The sequence below is a fragment of the Micrasema longulum genome, unplaced genomic scaffold (genome assembly GCF_059751315.1).
Source record: "Micrasema longulum isolate JH-2025_06_02 unplaced genomic scaffold, ASM5975131v1 h1tg000248l, whole genome shotgun sequence".
Classification (NCBI taxonomy): Eukaryota; Metazoa; Arthropoda; class Insecta; order Trichoptera; family Brachycentridae; genus Micrasema; species Micrasema longulum.
The window spans coordinates 920,811-940,869 of record NW_028277453.1 but is presented as its reverse complement, the minus strand read 5'-3'; the positions used below and the strand labels follow the sequence as shown (position 1 = coordinate 940,869).

The 20,059-nt window shown below is 32.3% G+C and overlaps 1 protein-coding gene across 2 annotated transcripts in view; it reads right to left on the bottom strand.

Moving 5' to 3' along the window:
* Positions 1-20,059, bottom strand: part of mor (SWI/SNF- related protein mor) — a 44,957-nt gene that overhangs the window by 2,311 nt on the left and 22,587 nt on the right. The window contains exons 3-16 of one of the 2 annotated variants that reach the window (XM_088223694.1): positions 16,443-16,556; positions 13,528-13,696; positions 12,434-12,588; positions 11,587-11,736; positions 11,178-11,314; positions 9,631-9,874; positions 7,307-7,488; positions 6,882-7,023; positions 5,607-5,748; positions 5,121-5,250; positions 4,598-4,815; positions 2,563-2,717; positions 1,210-1,312; positions 499-663 (exon numbers count right to left, since the gene is read on the bottom strand). In XM_088223694.1, the coding sequence (XP_088079820.1) occupies positions 499-663; positions 1,210-1,312; positions 2,563-2,717; positions 4,598-4,815; positions 5,121-5,250; positions 5,607-5,748; positions 6,882-7,023; positions 7,307-7,488; positions 9,631-9,874; positions 11,178-11,314; positions 11,587-11,736; positions 12,434-12,588; positions 13,528-13,696; positions 16,443-16,556 (2,206 nt within the window). The remainder of the gene's footprint in view (positions 1-498; positions 664-1,209; positions 1,313-2,562; positions 2,718-4,597; positions 4,816-5,120; positions 5,251-5,606; positions 5,749-6,881; positions 7,024-7,306; positions 7,489-9,630; positions 9,875-11,177; positions 11,315-11,586; positions 11,737-12,433; positions 12,589-13,527; positions 13,697-16,442; positions 16,557-20,059) is intronic. The other variant, XM_088223695.1, reaches the window with a different exon arrangement.

The following is a 20,059-nucleotide window of genomic DNA, read 5'->3' as shown; positions in this document are numbered from 1 at the left end:
TGATTTCCTTAATCAAGATTTTTACCTAAAAGCAGCCATTAAGTCCAAAACAGTCGTCCAGGTTTCTGGTTCTATTATACACACAGAACTATATTCTTCACCCGCATAGACACCATATTTATTTATAATAATTTATTCAAATACATTTTTTTAATATGATCAGCTGACTAGCACCGTGCCGATAAAGAATCTTATAGCATGAACTAAAACCATCAGGTTTTTTTGTTATTTATAATAAGTTTTTTTGTTATTTATATTTACATCTGTAATTAACATTTAAAATTCCTCATTCCAACTTCCTGCTAAATCAATCTATGTTCTTAGGATAATTCATTTTAGATGTAAAAAGAATTCCAACTGTTCATATTAAATAGAATTCTGAGTAATTGCAAGAATTGTTGAGATGTTTAATGAACTTAGCGCTTTTTAAAAAATATTTCCACAGTTGATTAAATCAATTGAAAAAAAGGTAATAGAATCATAAAAAATTCAAATGACCTTCAACAGGCGGTGTGGGTTCTGGTTTTGGTGTCTCTTCGGGCTCCACTTTGGGTGTGGCGGGATCCTGCGCTGGTTTATCGGTAGCTGGGGGAGTAGCCTCTCCGCTGGCTGGAGTATCTGCCCCTTCTTTGGCTGGTGTTCCTTCTGCACCTTCTTTTTTTTCTATAATCACAACAACTTCAGTAAATATTTATTGAACCACATATCAACATTAGTATATGTAACTTGACTACACATTAACTTTAGTAAATATGACAAACTACACATCAAATTATGGTAAATGTGACTTGAACTACACATCAAATTTGGTAAATGTAATTTTAATTGTCTTAGTCAAGAAGATTATAATGGCAATTTTAAGTAATAAGAAAACAATACATATTTAGAAATAAATAACGGAGACAAGAGGGGAATGTGGAATGTCTTTTTTGTTTTTTATTCCGATTATGTCAGATGAATTTAACTAGCTCACAGTCATATAGAACCTATACAAAACTTTGTAAGCTTCAATAAGAATGCCTCTTGCTCTTCATTGTACCAATAAAAAAGTACCAGATAAGTGAAATAATCTAAGCAAAATTAGATGCTGTTCTGAACCGTAATCTCGTCTCTCAAAACCAGAAAAGATGGCTTAAGTTCTGCATTATTAGAGATTCATTATGAGAAATAAAAGAAACAAAGATAAAGTATAATGAAGATGAGAAATACCTGGGTCTGTTCCGGCAATCCCACTCGCAGCAAGAGCTGCAGCAGGACCCACTTGTGCGGCTGCCCTAAGGTGCATGTCTAACATGGCAGCTGGTACTTCATCCTATAATATATTAAAACTGTTAAAATATGGGAAAGCATTATATGTCACTTTTTATCAATTTTGAAGGAGAGCATGTAAAATATAAAATGGGCAATGGAAAATTGTAATTTTGGTTTACAAGCCTAACTCTATGTAGTCTCAGCAGATGCATTGAACATTTGGAACATTCTTTTTCTTTGGCTGAGGCTGTAGGCGTCTCAACTGAGCGGGTACATCACATATTACATGAATATTTGGACACGAAAAAATTATCCGCGCGATGGGTGCCGCGATTGCCCACACTCGACCATAAGTGCAACCGTGTGACCACTTCAAAGAAGTGTTTGGCGATGTTCATCCGCAATCCGAATGAGTTTTAGCGCCGTTTCATTACCGTGGACGAAACATGGATCCATCACAACACACCAGAGACCAAAGAACAATCAAGACAGTGGGTTTCTTCGGGTGAACGTACACCAAAGAAAGCCAAGGTGGGTCTGTCGGCCAACAAGGTCATGGCCACAGTTTTTTGGGATGCATGCAGTGTCATTCACATCTATTACCTTGAAAAGGGTAAAATTATCACAGGCCAATATTATTCAGAGCTTTTTGACAGGTTCCATGTTGATTTGAAGCAGAAATAACCGCATTTGGCGAAGAAAAAAGTAATGTTCCATCAAGACAATACACAGGTGCATACGTGTGTAGTCTCCATGGCAAAAATCCATAAATTAGGGTATAAACTGCCAGCATATACTGTTTCCAAACCTGAAGAAATGGCTGGGCGATAAAAGATTTGGGTCGAATGAAGAAGTCATCGCTGAAACAAATGTCGATTTTAAGGGCCTTGAGAAAACCTATTATATGGAAGAAATAAAAAAAAATGGAAAAACGCTGGACTACATATATCGAGCTAAAAGGAAACTATGTTGAGAAATAAAACACGTATTTGCCGATAAAAATAACTTTTATTCAAAAAGTCACTGACTTATCAAACTGCCCTCGTATTGAGCAATCTTTCAATAGGAAAAATATTACGACAGAAAACAGTGAGTTATTTCTTGATAAGAGTGAAAGCAAAATAGTTTTTTTTTTGTGAAGTTGATGTCTTCGTGTAACTAACATTAGGATACTAATGAAACAACGTTACCCTATATATTCTTATTGTTATTGACACGCTCTGGGCTTGTGGTTCGCACGTGTACAAAGGTCCAGTTTCCATGAATATACTTTACTCTGTTGGATGTCCAAATAAAAGATGAAAATAATACCTTGATGTTTGCGAACTCGTCCATGGCGGCCTGGGCTGCCGTGGCGGCCACTCGGGGGTCGACCACTGAGGCGAGGAAGGCCACAGCGCTGGTCACAGGATTACCCGATCTACTGAATGCTATTGGCTGATAAGCCAGTGGACCCAGTACACCACCTGGATTTCAATTAAAAATTTTGTTTTTTACCAATTGGCATTAATGTCAACAACCCACTTGCTCTTGCCCACCATATACTGCACCTAAATCTCCTTTGCGGTACTCACATACAGAAAAAAATCCTTGTGGAAAAAGTAAAAGTTCCTAAGGGACATATAGCCAACTTTACAGAAGAGCCAAATAAAGTTTTTTTTTTTTATTGACAAAAATCTCACGTTTTCATTTAAATTATGTAGGGAATTACGCCAAAATAGGGTTTACATGAGTATCTTTTAATTAATTTTAAAAAAAAAAATTAAAAAAATATTGGCTCTTTTGTAAAGCTGCTAAATGTCGCTTAAGAACTTTTGCCTTTCCACCGTCAATATGAGGCGCTAAGGGCCAGAGGAACTTTTAACAGTTTTTGGTAAAATGGCTTGCATGTGCCAATGTGGCGATTGTGTCGTATTGTAAACTCGAGACAAGATCTAGACTTTTTTGGTGTTAGCCTTTATAGATTAAAAAAAATCACCAAGATAGACCGGATCTTGTCTTGAGGTAGTAATTTTTATTTTTTTGTCCTAGCTTTAATTTTATTTAGTTGTATTTTATTTTATTAGTACCTGTATTTGTTATAAGAAATTATATTTACCATTGTTACAATGGACTCCATGAGTCCGTCAATTAAATAAATAAATAAAATGTCTTACAAATATTTAGTACTTTTGTTATTTATACAAAATGACAAAGACGGTATGGTTAATGTGACGATTTTTTCATAACATAATATGAAATATAAAATAAATTATGTAAACTTACCCAAATTCGACTGTTATGTTTCTAAAACATATTTTTTTTAAACTTCAATTTAGCCATACTTATTTTTTAAAATTAGGTTTCAAGCTTTAATATTGGTGCTTGAGTTAGTGTGACTTAAATCATAAGATTGTATTACATCTAACTACATGCTCGTATTAAATTGATGACAAATGTCGCTTAAGCTCCTATCCTTTAATTGTAGGAATTATCAGTAAATTTCAACAACACTAATTAAATAACTTTGCCAAAATATTGTTTTCCTGTGTTGTTCTTCCCTTAAAAAAAACATTGGTTTTAATGTTTCAGTCAAAAACCACACTGCTGGAGAAGAAATCAGGAACGATAGAGCTTCCAGTGATAACCCCACGAGAGTTTAGATTGAATTGTGGGCATTTAATATGACCTTAAGATCTTATAAGTGTGTCTATCAAGTCCCCTTTCTTCCTTCATCCATACAACAAAATTAGTCCCGGTGCTTTTAACCTACGTTGGTATTTCGTTATAATTGAGGCTTACAGAAACCTGGGCTATATTATACGCACCATTCAATCATTAAGATCAACTGCTTCACTCAAATTATTAAATAATATACATGTTCGCAGCCATCCTCTGTTTGGTACTGTTGTTTGGAAGCCTAGATACACAATTTATACATCACAACTAGATAGGATACAAAATAGACATCTGAAACTTGTGGATTGTAAATCTCATATTTATTTTGACTCATACGAAGAATCTTCTTTCTTTCATAGTTTAACATTCCTAACCAAACACCATTAAGGATTTCTGATCTTCTTTCTGATCTTAGCCATTCAAAATTTTGAACAATTTCATCAATAGTTATGTCTTTCGGAGTACATTTAAATAAATTGTCCAGTTAGATCAACACAAAAGGTTTTTTTTTCTAACTCATTTATTCATCGTAGCTTCTTGAGGTTCCACATATTTCTGTTACCATTTGGAATTTTTAATCTAATTTCTGTTGTTCATTCCTACAAAAATAAAACACACATCTCCACAACTCGTGGTGCAAATGTGATGTCGACGAGTATATTTCTACTTGGCGGTTAAATGATCTCACCTGCAGAGTCAGAGTCTAGGTAGGGGTCTTCGATGGGCAGGCGCAGGAAGTGCAGGATGCACTCGTCCTGCGTACGCGAGCCTACGTGCTGGCACACCCGGTTCCAGTCATCCCGGTACAGTTCCAGGGCCTCCAGCAGCAGTAAGGTCTCCTGCTCCGTCCACGCACGGGCCCCCCCCTTGCCGGTTGGCGCTCCGCGGGATGCGCTTCGCCCGTACCTGAATAAGTGCATCGGTACTTTGTTAAACTGTATAGTCGCATAAGCATTATAACATAACACATATTTAGTAGCCCAGCTCTTAGACCTAGGCTAAGGGGACGAGAATTAAAATACGGATACCGGTCACAATAGATCTACATACGTTGCAATGATATAGAAAACTTATTTAGCACTGAACCCCTTCTTTAGGAATACAGAATTTCTTATGCGTACCTTATGATATATGCTAAGTTTATACTTTAATCACTTAAATCGTGCAATAAATGTGTTTCATTTTGAAATAAATAAATATTTTTAACTTACTGATCAAGTTTAAGTCCGAATTGGCCATTAATATCGACTGGAGGAACAGCAGGAGCTTCAACTTTGACTGCTGATGGGTCACCATCAACTTTGGCAAGGGGACTATCCACCAAAGGCAATTTGGAATCCCCTTAAATTAAAATGAAACAAATTCTAATACTTCCAATAATCATTAATGTTTTTACTTCCATCACATTTACTTACTATAAACATAAATGAGAAGAAACAAGTTATGATCCTATGGCAGTGTTGTGGATTCAAAATTCAGATGTTCAAGTCCAGTAAATTATTTATTGTCATAATATTTAAATTTATTACTCACTAAATAACAGAAAATACATGGACAAAAGTAGCAAATTTACAATACATACTTATAATGGGGACCGTGAAATTAAAAATAACACCAATATTCAAATGTTTTGGTAAATCATAAGAAAGCAAAAAAAAATATTTTTAATTATTAAAATAATAAAGTAATTAATATACCGATGACAATGGGTTTTGCTGGTGAAGGTTGTGTGTTTTTGAGTGGATTAACCGGCTGAAGTCCTGATGGGGTATCGGATAGCACGTGGAAATGGGAAGTAGGAGGAGGTCCCATGGCAGTAGGACGCATATCAGCATCAATCTGTTAAATTTTTAACCAATCATATTTTAAACCTTTCTCGACCAGTTGTTTTAAAACAACACGAACTTTGAAAATTATCTGGAAAGTAAGTACTGACCATAAATAGTTAATCTTTTCTAGCAACACATTTTTTTGGTTTTTTTAGATTCCAGAGCAAACTTTATACCGTAAACAAACTGCTGTGTTCGCATCATTCTAAATTCTGTCATCCAAGGAAGTTGTTTTCATCGAATTGTAAAGGTTTTTTTTTATATATTTTTTGTTAGTATATTTATTAATAGGATAGATAATTCAAAGTTATATGTAAGTAAATTAAATAAAGTTATTTTTATCTTAAGGATCATTATCAAAAAAAATTCTTTGGGTTAACTAATGAGTTGACATAATGCTATTTTAATGAGTTTAAGTATTTTATTTTATTTTTAGCGTCCCATCCTTCGTGAGTGTGGTTTTGTGAATCCTTACCTCTGTTTTGTATAAATACATTTAACTCTTTAATAAAGATACCAGTCTCGAAGATGTCGCGAAAGCGATGAAACCGGTCACTGGATATTCCAAATTTGTGGATTAAAGTATCACTCGTGTTTTATTTATATAATAAAATATATTAATATGGTTATGAAAATTGTGTTTTTTATCCCTCACAGCTACAGTTGTTTTAAAACAATACTAAATAACTCCTTAATTATTTTCTCTAAAAAAAATATATTTATAAAATTTTCATATAACGCCAGTACACATAATCATGTTGGACAATTTTTTTTTTTTCAATCTGGTGAGAAAGGGTTAAGAATCAAATAAGGAAAATCATTGTAAGTCAGTTCAACTTAAATTATACACATTCTTGGTGATATATTATAATGTATATTTAGTGATATTTAGTCTGAAGGTGTGAAGTAATTTTTTTCATGAACTACGGGCTAAAATATAAGCAAAAAAAATTACATATTTATTTTGAGCAAAACAACTCAATTAAAATTAACACGTCTATTCTTTTATCAAGATACCTCTTTTCAAGCGACTTCTTTTCAGAACCGCACTTACAACTTATAAATTTAAATGAAAGGAAAATTACTTTAAAAAATCATATTGTGTTATGTTCCGAAACAATAAACAGTATGCTAAAGACAAACCTGGTAGTTGAGAAGTCCCCATTGTTCTAGGAAAGCGTGTACTCTCATGATAGCACAAACGTCTCCAGCCAAGTTTCTGCGGCATGCTGTACTTGTTAGGTACTCATTGGGATTCAACCGATATGTATCAATCATGAAGTTTCTAAAAAAACATAATTATTTCAAAAACTACACAGTCAAAATATCTTATGGTTAAATTAAGCTATGGTTTTCTAAGAGAGCGGCCCACTACCACTAGATAACGGCATTGCTCTCTTTAAGTTGACATCTTCTCTAGTCACCGTTAAAACGGCTGTCTTGTTACGACCACTGCATCATGGCTTGGCATATCATGGCCACTAGATAATTGCACCGTTTTCTTACAAAACCATAGTTTTAGACAATGAATTTCATTCAATATTTATAGGTTTCAAATAATAATTTACCTGTATGCGAGATAGATTTCTGGTGTTTTCGATTTATTTTTACCGTTGAAAAATTCAGGCATGGCTCTTTTCTCAATGGTGTGGATTGAATTGTAATCAAACCAAGCCGAGTACGAAGGAACGATAATATGGTGGGTTTGTTCCGTTACATTGTCTTCCAAATCGTCTTTAGAAATAAAGTCCTAGAAAATAATTGAATAAAAATGGTCAACTAAAAGACTTGTAGAGTAAATTATAATTCAATTTATACATAGAAAAAATGTTTCGTGGACATGCAAATGGAATTAATAAATGTATTTAGAATAGAAATATCATAAAGCGATGAATTGAAAACAGCTGAAGGAAATAAATAACCTGGTAATCCTGTATTTTCTCGTCGGCAAGAAGAAAGAAAAGAGAAGAGATGAACTTAAATTTCGTTAAATTCAATACATATTTTGTAAACATAATACATATACAGTAAAACAACTATTTCGTATTTTTCTCAACGTTAAATAAAAACTTTCTTAAATAAACTTTGTCCCATTTTGTTTCATTGAATTATTATTGTATTTCTTTTGATTGGATTTTTTAAATGTTAAACCTATATAAGTATAAATGTTAGTTTTATATCAATGATCCCTACACTGTGTAATATTTACTGGTCTGAAGATGCCCATTAGAGGATAAACGCGCTAATTGGTCAAATAAATAAGTGGAAGTGACCCTAATATTTTTAATTTATAACTTATATTTGAACATATAAAACATTATATTTTGAATAGTGCATAATCTTTCTTTTTAATATAGAAGAGTACCTAATAAATATATCATATAAATAGATAATTTATTATATTATTAAGTCCATTTTTCTCAATATCCCCATAAATAATAACACCAACAGCCAGTTTCATAGCTGTGGCAACGAGTTACAACGAAATAAGAACTAAGGAATTACACCAGAACCTCTTTTTACACAATTTTTATTTAGTTTCGATAACACAGTACATTTTTTTTTTTTTTTTTAATTTAACCATGCGTAATAGTACCTAGTATAATTAATTACACTGTTCGTTCTTGGAATTCCCTACATCGTTCTTTTACTTACTAGGCGTAGAAAAGCATGCACAAGGGAAAAGTGATAGTGAATAATAGTTATTATGATTTTTCTATATATTTTGCTGTCATATTTTATATTTTTAACAAAATTAAAGTACATGAACAATTTCTTATTTTTTAAATCCAGAATTAAGGAAACCATCCACCTTTGTTCTTTTTTGGTATATTTTATTAACACGTTTTTTTTACATAGTACTGCGATGGAATGTATCCACCCTTTAAAAAGATGTTCTGGTGTATGTACGTACATATGTATATCTAACACAAATATTTGAAAATTAATTGTAATTTGCTATCTCTTTATTTCCAATTATTAAGGCCAATGCAATAGTTGTTAAATCTGAGATTCAGATGCATAGTCAGACGGTGACGTATCTGATACGTCATTGAGTTTGACTGCTTATAATCAGTCCACATCAACACCACAACAAATGCATTATTTGCACCCCCAGAAATACACCGTCGAAGTAAAAAATTGGCTGTTTTGAGTTACAAATGCGGTTTAAACACCTTTTTTTCTTCTCTTTTTTAGGAGAACACTCGCATATCGTCGCGTTAAGGAATGAAGGTTCTATGTAACAAAATATTTTTTTACATTGAACTTTTATTATATTCATATTTAAAATTAATCCTTAACTATTATTAAGTTTATTAAGACAATATTAATAAAAAATATTAGATAAAATAATGTTTTCATTTCAAACTCTTATGTCTCGAAAAAATTATGAATCTACATAGGATCTTGTTTCCCCAACGCGACGATATGTCTACGATTTTTTTGAGCGTGATATACCACAAATTTAAGTATTTGAAAAAAAATCTGTATCTTTTTTTCACAACAGGGCAAGAGATCCAATTATAGTAGTGAATTACAGCAGTCTTAAGAAAAATCACATCAAACTTTTGTGTTATCACCGGCAATCGAACCCAAAGCCCTCCGCGCATCAGTCTAGTGTCTTAACCATACACCGCGGTGGCTGTCATGATTCTACAGTGTTCTTCTCATATATTAAGTCAAATGAGCAAATACCACAAAAAAATTATAATATAAGACATTATAATGTCAATATACATTAAGTTAAGAGCATTAATATTTTTTTTGTAATATTTTCATTATCGTGCAAAATGGCAGATTCTGACATACCACGGTGTATTTCTGGGGGCGCGATATGGCTGTACTATACGGATCAGAAAATTGGTGGAAGATGGAATGTTAGATTTCCCACCTGAGTGTTGGTGTCGCTGGCTTTGCCCTGCGATTCGTCCGGCTGTGTGTCCGGCGGCGCAGGCGGGCTGGGCGGTGCAGGCGCGGGCGTGGCGGGCGCGGGCGAGGGCGGCGCGGGCACGGGCGAGGGCGGCGCAGGCACGGGCGAGGGCGCAGGCGCCGGCTCTTCCACCGCCTCGCGGGACGCCGTGTCCTCGCTCTCCACGCTGGCGCCCCCGTCGCCGCGACTCGCGCGGACATTGCGGCTGGAAGAAAGGGACGACAGGATGAAAACAAAATCAGCAGCGCGGGCTGCGTCGGAGCCACGGACACAAACAAACAATACGTCGGTGTGTTTGAGGATTGCTATTGCGTCAAGAGACAGGATTATATGCAATTGCATATGCATATTTTGGCTATTTTTACAAGTTTTAGGATAGTTTAAGAAAAACCTGCTAATGGGGCATATTACACTATTTTTTTTCAGATCTTAATAGTTGTTGCCGACCTAAACAGTAAAACGCACGGCTCATAGACGATGTATAGTTAAGTACTTGTACTTTAAAATATTAAAAATCTCCATCTAGAACAGGCTTGGCCATGTATAATGGAAACTACCCTAACCAGAGGACACCCAATATTGATGTTTTAATGCACTATTTTTATATAGATATTAAATATGTTTATGTGCAATATATTCATTAAAAAAACATACAATTTGTATGGTCAAGTGGGAGAAAAAAAAATATGCGCCAAAATTTCACCTCTCCTATTTATGGAATTAACTTCGAAGAGAAATTACAGTACATAAAGGACACCACAAATAACTGATACCTAAATTAATTTTAAAACCTTTTTTTCTTTACATACCAACTGTTGATTTCCATTTCTTCCTAAAATATATTTTACTGCATACTACGTGAATATTAGAGGAACCAGAAAATAAAAACTAGTGAAATATAACTAAACATGAGAGCAAACAACTATGATATAATTGGACTAAGTGAAAGCTCAACGATTTAATAAATAGTGAAGAACTACTCTTCGATGAAAGGAACGAGTTCTACAGGAGAGACAGAATCCACTGGATAAAAAAAACGGAGGAGTGCTTTGCGCTACTGATAAAAAATCGAAACCCGTAGAATGTCATCCTGGGAAAGCGACGCAGAAGACATTTGAGTGCAAGTGAAATTTATATTGCTATACTTTCTATAAATAATTCGTCTAATACTTAGTCTTCTGTTTTGGGAACTTGTGGGCTTTATGCCTGTTTTCCCGATCATGCGGGAAATAAAAAAAAGGAAAAAAAAAATGCCCTCTAGCGCTCTTAGCAGCCGCATAGCTTTTGTCTACAATTAAGCACAATTAACTGTTGTAATCTTAGAGAGAACGTCAAATAATTTGTAATTAATAGTTTTATTAGTGGCACTGGTGAAATTTTGCCTGAGACAATATGTACTAATATACCACATAAGTTCAAACACGGCCCGGTAACCTCGGTGGACATGGAACGTTCATTCTCAATTTATAATAATATTTTGACTGATCATTTCACATTAATATAATTACCTCTTTCGTTTCCCTTGTTTAATTGGAGGAGGTGACGGTGAGCGCTTCCTCTTATTCTTCTTGGTTTTTGTGCTGCTCGTCTCCGATGAGCTGCCCGTCTGCATCATATCTTCCACTGAAAGTCTCAGTTTGTGCACCTAAAAGATCGTATTATTTCTTTTACTTTGAATCTTGAAATAGGGCACACATAACATATTCTTATGTGTGCTCTAATAATAACAATATACATAAATTTGAATTATAAGTTGTTCAACGCATATGTATTTATTAAACTTCTGTTTGAATTTTAATTTTTTCATATCATGAAAAATTTTTACTGCCTTATATAAAATTGAATTTTTTGACTTCGCCTTTTTTGTATTATTATAGCTAACTTGGAAAATTGTTTCGTATTAAAATGAACACTTACCTTTTTCTTTCCATTTAAGTCTACCTCGTAATCTTCTTCATTCATCCATTCATTAAACGGCGACAGATCTGTGACCCAAGAAGCAGATACTCGCCAGGGTTCACTGCGGCTAAAGTATGTGTCAAATGCTGGGTTCTCAGGAGCATCAACCTATGACAAGAAATACACAATTGAAAAATCCTTTACTAAGATCATTTATGTTAACAGTAAAATAAATAACACAGCAATCGTGATGTTAAACATTTTTTGGACTATTGCTGATATTAACAATATCTTTGTAAAGAAATTAACCAAAAAAAGTTATTAATAAAAAAAATTATAATCAATTATTGATTTGTGGTGTATTATAATTTATAACTGAAAAAATGTGTATATATATTGTAATCATTGTTATTGCCTCCGGTATTCAGAAACCAACAAATAATAATACGATTCCATTTTTTGTACACTTGATGCTCAGGGGGCTTTTGCAAATAATGTATAAATTACCAAATAAAACAAAAAAATGGATTGCAGGTATGCCTCCTACACAGTACACAGTAAGGATTATAAAGTTTTATCAATAAAGATATGTTTAAAAAGATGCAGTTGGAGGAATTCAAGTGGCAATTTTATTGTTTCAAGATGTTAACTAATAATAATTTTGAGACAAAAATAATTAAATGTCTTTTCATAAGATTATTTCCATACTTGTTTTTTTTTTTACGTAAAGTGCCCATATCATGAATCATTTTACAATGGAAATGTATTATTTGATAAATTGTATCATTTTAGTTAAATAGATATAAGTGATTGTCACAGTATTGTGTCTATAAAATAGTAGATGTTATGTTGACTAATTTATTACCTGTAGGTCCACATTGATCCAAGAATCGTGGCTGTCGGGAAGATAATACCAGTGCATGAGCGTGTGGCGACCTTTTTTCATCACTGGGCGAGCAAACTCCTCTTCCAGAGGGTCGGCTACTGGGTATATTATGTGGGTGGCATCATCTTCATCTTCTAAAGAGACCAAAAATATCATATTGGTAAAAATATTCATTTTAAGAAGTTTGCAGAAACTTTTTTTTCTCATAGGATCCACTCATATGGACAAATAATAATTCTCTTATTTTTTAGATTACATATTTCCCTTCCGATTGGACTATAGTTGATGGTTTGAAGATGCGGAAAATTGTGTTGTGACACATTCGTTGCGGACTATTTTTTATAGGGACACAATATCTCCTGCTATCACATAATTACTTCAGTTTCATAAAGACTTTAGCCGTCTTTTCACTACCAAAGTCTTTCTAACTGACTGTCTACTCCAAGCATAACTGTAAAGTTAATCATATTTTCTATGATTATGCTTAAACTTTATTCATATTTAAAGTATTAACTTTGTGGTCAAACGTTTCAATAAATGTTAGTAAATATTTGTATATAACCCCTTACCGACATTTCTATGTATACCAGTTTCGAGACTTACCCATCTCTTTGTCTGGACACTAATTGCAATAACATACGAATCCCATTATTTATTTATTTCAACGCCTTGTAGGCTTTTACATGTTTTAGATACATATATACATATAAAGACAGATATGTAGTTTACACAAAAGTAGCAACAAAAAAAAATTAAGAAGAATAATAAAAATAAAAAATATTTTAAAAAATCGTCTTTACATATTAGTATAAAATACATAAGTATACATAAGTAAAAAATGTGTTGATTCAAAACAATTATGAATAAAGTACTTACTATGCATTACATACAGGTAAATAATATAAGGACGTTTAATCAAGTCCTATAATAAATATACGAAGAGATAGTACAAGAAGTAATTTCAAATTGAATTTTGGAATTTTCTCTGCAAAAATTTAATTTACACAGAGAATGTTGTGTTATTTTTAATCCACAATAGTGAAATGGAGTGGTAAGAGAAAAGTAAAACTTACCGCAAATTTCTCCTTGATGAGCGACAATGATGTCCCTCACACGAGCCGCAGTAGAGCGATCCACATCAGAACGCACAAAAACATTAGGGAGGCGAAGACACTCATTCTCCATGAGAGAGCTCTCAATCTCCATCATCAATTGGATGTTCAGGTCTTTGCGAGAAGGGTTCTAATCGTGACAAAGGGACATACACAAAAAATACAGGTGTTAGATTCAAATAATTGAGTATTAGGTTGTCATGGATCGAACAAAGTATCAGCTACATTATCTGTTACAGTTTTATGTTTACAGGGAAAGTGCAACCAACATTGTAGTGATACATTTTTGTTCTATTTATGGTTAGAAAAAGTAATTTGAATTGTATTAAAATTTGATTCAGTAAAACCACAGAAGAAATAAGATTATTTTGTTTATAAGAAAGCTTCTTTCTTAGATAACCAACCTACAATAGAAAGTCAAATCCTGTGCTAAACACCTTTATGGTGATACACTATTAGTGTGTCTTCAATTCCATCTCCTTAATAAATTAGAAATTGCTGTCGGTATTTTTCTTAGGTAAATATACTATGTCCTTGCAGTAGGAAATGCAATATTAAAATTAAAAAATGAATAAATAATAAGTAAAGCATTTTGTAATATAAAAATGTGGCAAAGGTGTTAGTGAATCTAGTGAGATTACAAGAGAAGATACCAAATTTTAAGTATTTTTTTACAAAAATGTAATTAATTAATAGCTTACATAACTGCAAAAAATGTGCATTGACTTTTTTTTACAATTTAAGTTTCTATTATTTATATATTATATGTGCATTTTATGAAAAACAATATAAAAAATCCCAAATGAATAAAAAAAAATAACAGCAGAAATAATATTGAGATAAAAAATGTTAAATAACTGATGTGATTTAATTCATATTTTACACTAAATTTTTTATGAAATAGTAATTAAATATATTGGTATTCTGTGGTGAATTGTGAAAGAAAAAACATAAAAAATGTGGTAGATAAATCAAAACAAAACACAGCATATAATTATTTTTAAGTAATGAATCCCCAAAGCAAAATGCACACTACTAATAGGTGTTATCACAAGGTGTTAGGTAAGACAAAATATTAATATTACATTCTATGTTCAAACATATGTAACAAGTTTTAAATCACTTACTCAAGCAATGAAGATTCTTTGGTTATCTTTCAAAAGCTGTACAAGGAACAAAACAAACAAAATGCTGGATATGAAATGATTTAAGCGCAGAGAAAGTTGACAGTTGTAATAACGTTAGTTAGTAACTACTATTATTTATGCCTGTCGGAAAAGCTACAATATCACTTTGCAGATTTAACTTTTTCGTTTCTCTAAGGGAGTTTTACGGTGCAAGGTCCTCTTGATATTTAAAAATGTAATATTCATATGCATGTATTAAAAATTTTAATTTTGTAATGTAGGTAAATATTATAATTTAAGAGACATAATTTAATCACAAACAATATCAAATTATGCTTTATTTGGATTAATCTTGAATTTTTTACTGAAGAATTTTCAACTGTCAATTTTCTCTGATAGCAAAAGTAGTAACAAATTGTTAAGATTATTATCATTCCATTGTGAGACAATAAAAATACAATGTTTTGCTGTTAAAAAATATATATATATTACTATCTACATACTTAGATGTTCTTAAAGAGTGAGTTTTTAAAGAAATACATAGTATGGATGCTGCTCTGATGAGGCTAAAAGTCGTATCTGCTGAATTGCAAATTTTACAGGAGATTACTATTTTATACTTGCCAATCAGATTTCTTTTTTTTTTTTAAGAGAATATCTCATATCCGAGAAGCAGATATGACTTGTTGGCTTATTAAATACGTGAGGCTATTAAATATCTATTAAAAAAGGAAAAGACAAAATGATTTTTTTTCAGTTGCAACTTTTAATGTTTTAATTTTTTTTTTTATGAATCCTTCTATTTTTCGACAAATTTTATTTTAATTATATAATATTCAAACTTATAAAGAATTTGGCAAACTTATGGTTCACTAGGAAAATTCTTTGTTTAAGAGAGAATCATTTGTTACCATTTTGCTATACATTTGCTTTTTTTTTCTTAATCATTAAATAGATTAAGATGTATTAAAATATAAAGAAAAGCAACAGTAAAAAAAACATTGGAAAAATATATGGGTGAGAATTGTAAAAATATAATATATAATTTTATTTTCTGTAAAAAACAAACAAATTTGTCGGTCTCGTGGTGTAATGGTTAGCGCGTTTGCCTACCATGCAAGAGGTCTCGGATTCGATTTCTGAAATGGTTGATATTTAATATTTATTTAAAAGTGCTTTCACACCAGAATATTTCATAGTCCCTGGACTGATACCTGAAGTGTAATGCTGATCATCTTTCCTTCAAGAAACAAAAAAATGATCAAGATACACTGCGGTTGGTGTGCCAATGCAGTGCCCTATGCACCATTAGGTGCGGAAAGGGAATGATGATGAAAAACAAAACATGTTTTACAAACCATTCATTTTGAATATGTATTACAAACATGTATAAATAATAATTCGTGGTGATACCACAATAATGAAATGTATATCACATTTAGACCGGAATAATCTCATTCCCATCTGGAATCGAACCCAGAACCCTACGTGCGCGAGGCAAGCGTCTTAGCTATTACACCATGGGGGCTGCCAATGTTTATAATATATGTATTTCTTTAATATTTTCAATTTGATAAGGCGCATTTTAATTATTGAATTGGGCATTTATGCTTTAATTGTCTTTTGCCTACTTGAGGATACTACGGAACAGGATTGTTTGTTTTGTAATGTCTCACAATGGATGTCGGCTTGCCGGCCGTGATAGGCGTGGGGAGGTGAAGAGGCGACACGAACACTCGGGATGCATACCTTACCAACCTGGAAATCAAACTTGCGCCACCTCTGTTCCGCCTTGTAGCGGAACATGGTGGCCAGTAACTGGCACATGGCGCCCCCTGGCTTCATGTCCAGGAAACATTTTAACTGAAAAGAAAGAAACACGATTGTTACAATACAGTTGGGATTCAAAGAAAACAATTACAAAAACTTGATAGAGCCTGTATGCACCCGATAATTGCGGAATATTCATTAACGACTAACTAAAGAAATATAAATGTTCAAACATAGGCAAAATTGGGAATGTTACACGGTGTATAAACACTCAACCATCCAATCATAAAAATGTATTCAAATAAATTTTCCATATAAAATAATATTAACAATATAGAATTAACTGCTAGCCGAGTGAACGCGGTTGAAATGCGATCTCTTAGACAAATGTGTGGGAAATCAATGTATGGCAGGGTTACGAATGATGAAATCAGGCGAGAGTGTAAATCTGAGACAAGTATAATTGATAAAATTAAGAAAGGGTCTCTGAGATGGTTTGGTCACGTAGAACGAATGGACGACGAGAGAATGGTAAAACAAGTATATATGGCAAAAATGAACGGCAACGTTAGACGAGGACGACCAAGGAAGACGTGGCATGATCAGATAAACCAAAATCTTAAGTCTGGTCATGTCAAAAGCAGACAGAACCGAAGGGCATGTATGACAAGATGTATGAATGTGGAAGAGGCTAGAATTGTATGCCAGGATAGACGTGTGTGGCGGTCCATTCTCTCTGCCTACCCCTACGGGGAAATGGCGTGATGGTAGTAGTAGTAGTAGTAATAAAATTAAAAAATAATTCTTTAAAAATTAAAATTGAGACATAATTGGAGCAAAATGAACAATGTTGAAAAAAATAAGAATGTTAGGGAAAGCAAAAAAATATATTTTTACAGAAATAAATCCAATTAGTAATACTGCTAAACAAAAAGGTTCTTATAGCAATCTCAGTATTACAGGTCATAAGCCCTGTAAATGCTTAGATATCCATATTTTCTTACGTGTAAATGTTCTCATCACTGTTGTAATATCTTGTTACTGTAGTCAAATTAAATATTTATATTGCTCGTATGAATTACTTAGAAAACTAGGTAATATGTGATATCCCAACAAAAATTAGAATTTGTTTTTATCTGCTGGTATACAATGACCAATCAGGAATTATTATTAATTTATTAGTTTATTTCTTCTTTTTACTGTGGATTTAAAAAAAATAAAAAAAATAATAATATAACAACAATATATGATATAAATTTCAGTCCTTGAACTGGTTCCTGAAGCGTAAGACTGATCATTTTATCTTCATGCAAAAAAAAATTATCAAGATACGCTGCGATTGGTGTACCCTATGCACTATTAGGTGCGGAAAGGGAATGATGATGATGATGATATAAATTAGTAAAGTAAGTAAAATTTATTGTTGAGTATCAATTAATAAACAAATTCCTCTAATTTAATTAAAATACCGCCCAGCCATATTTTTAAAATTTTAAAAATATAACTTTTTATACCTTATAATTTTAATCAACTCAAAAATTAAGATTAAGAAATATAATAAACATGTGAGTATGTATTTATAATCTAATAAGATAGGTAAGTAAGTCGTATTATTTTAATAATTCATTGTGATTATCTAAAGAGAAATAAATGAATAATTATTTAGTAAAAACATAGCACACTTTATCAAAAAAATAATACTACCAATGTTTCTCAAACTACTAGGTTCTCGGTATTGATATTAAGTTCATGTTAAATAAAAGCAGTTGTGTGTGGTCTTAAAATCTACAAAATTACGGAATTAAGAAAAATAGGCATCATTTTAAAAAAATACGTATATGAGAAATAATGACAGTCTAAATAATTTGGAACTAATACTCTATTAAAAAAATCGTTCCAGCAAAACAATAATTTTGGTATGAACAGGAGTTGTCTACCTTGATATTGCTTTAAAATAAACTATTTACGCTTCTCAAAAAAAATCTCTATTTTTTTTACGTTTTGGGTTTCAATTATTGACATTGTTTTTTATTATTTTTTTTTTTCATCACAAAAAAGTACAATATGTAAAACAAAGTAACATTATAATCATATCATAAAATATGGCAAATACTTTTATTATTTTCACAAGTCGGGAATAACGTTAAAGAAAGAGGGTTTTTTAACGATTCTAATGATACAAGTATAACGATCAATGTATTCAAAAGGAGTTTTCATATTTAATTTTCGAGTTTAATTTTTTTTGTGCTTATTCAAGCACATACAAAACGGCTCTCAGTTGGCATCACGTCATTTTGACGTCACGCGTTACGACCGCCGACTTGGTTTATAATAAACATTGCGTACAAGTTTGGCACCAAAACGTCAAACGTGCCGTTTGTCCCACAGGGCGCATAATGTCTCGTTTTCGGGTAATTCAAAATATGCATATTTTAAACCTTTGTAGGAAATTCATCCGACGTCGCATAAAAAAATATTAATACCGTTACCATCATAATTTTTTGCTTATTTAAAAATATAAATAATAAAAAAACGTTAAAAGACCCTATTTGTGTTACTCTGTCTTCCATTGCCTATGCCAAGGTTTTGCTAATTTTTTCTTAAATTGGATATAATTTTTTTAAAATGCTATTCAAAATATTGATTATTTATTGAGTAATTATTAACATATCGTCAAAAATGATCAAAATGCGCTGCGGTTGGTGTACCAATCTAGTGCCCTATGCACCATTAGGTGTGGAAAGGAAATAATGATGATATCTTCAATATATCCAAATCTATGTAGGCAAGTATTGAATTGAACCATCGGGAGATTTTATTTATTTAACTTTTTGTACATAATGTTATTTGTACATTGGCGGGCTTGTTTTATTTTTATAATTCAAGTTACAGAATGTATTCAATAGAAAATAAAGTTTAAAAAGCTAAAGATTTATAAAAATATAAATAAACTTATTTAAAATAAATAAAACAACTTTTAACCACTAATTAAAAACAAAGTTGTTTTATTTATTTTATTATAATGAATAACCACAAAGTTAGTGCTTCAAATATAAACTTATTTGTTTATAAATTACCTTAAATCAAAACTATTACTCAATGGGAAAAAGGAAAAAAGAGGAAAGACAAAAGGGGAAAGGAGGAGAGATTAAGAAAGAGAAAGGAGATGTTTCTTCAGATGTGATTTAAACAGAGATACTGTAGTAACATCTTTGACGGTGGATGGGAGATGATTCCACAGTCAAGATGGCAGACATATAAACAGAGATTGAAATATTTTCAACAACATATATGTCACATAGACCCCATAAATGCCTAATATATTCCTTTCTCTGTTGTGATATTATTTTACACCAAAATGATTCACAAAAAAAAATTTAAACTTCTTGTAAAAAAATAGTTTAGAATCCAGTTTACAATTCCTCTAAAACGCAATTTCAGAGCAGTCTACACCAATACCAATAATTCATTCTCTCCGTAAACATCGAAACAGCAAGTTGTTGCCTATACGACAAAACGTTCGCGAACCAAAACAAAACAAAATGACGGAATCGACAGACAATTATTCGCGAAGAATAAGAAAAGCTCATGCCCGC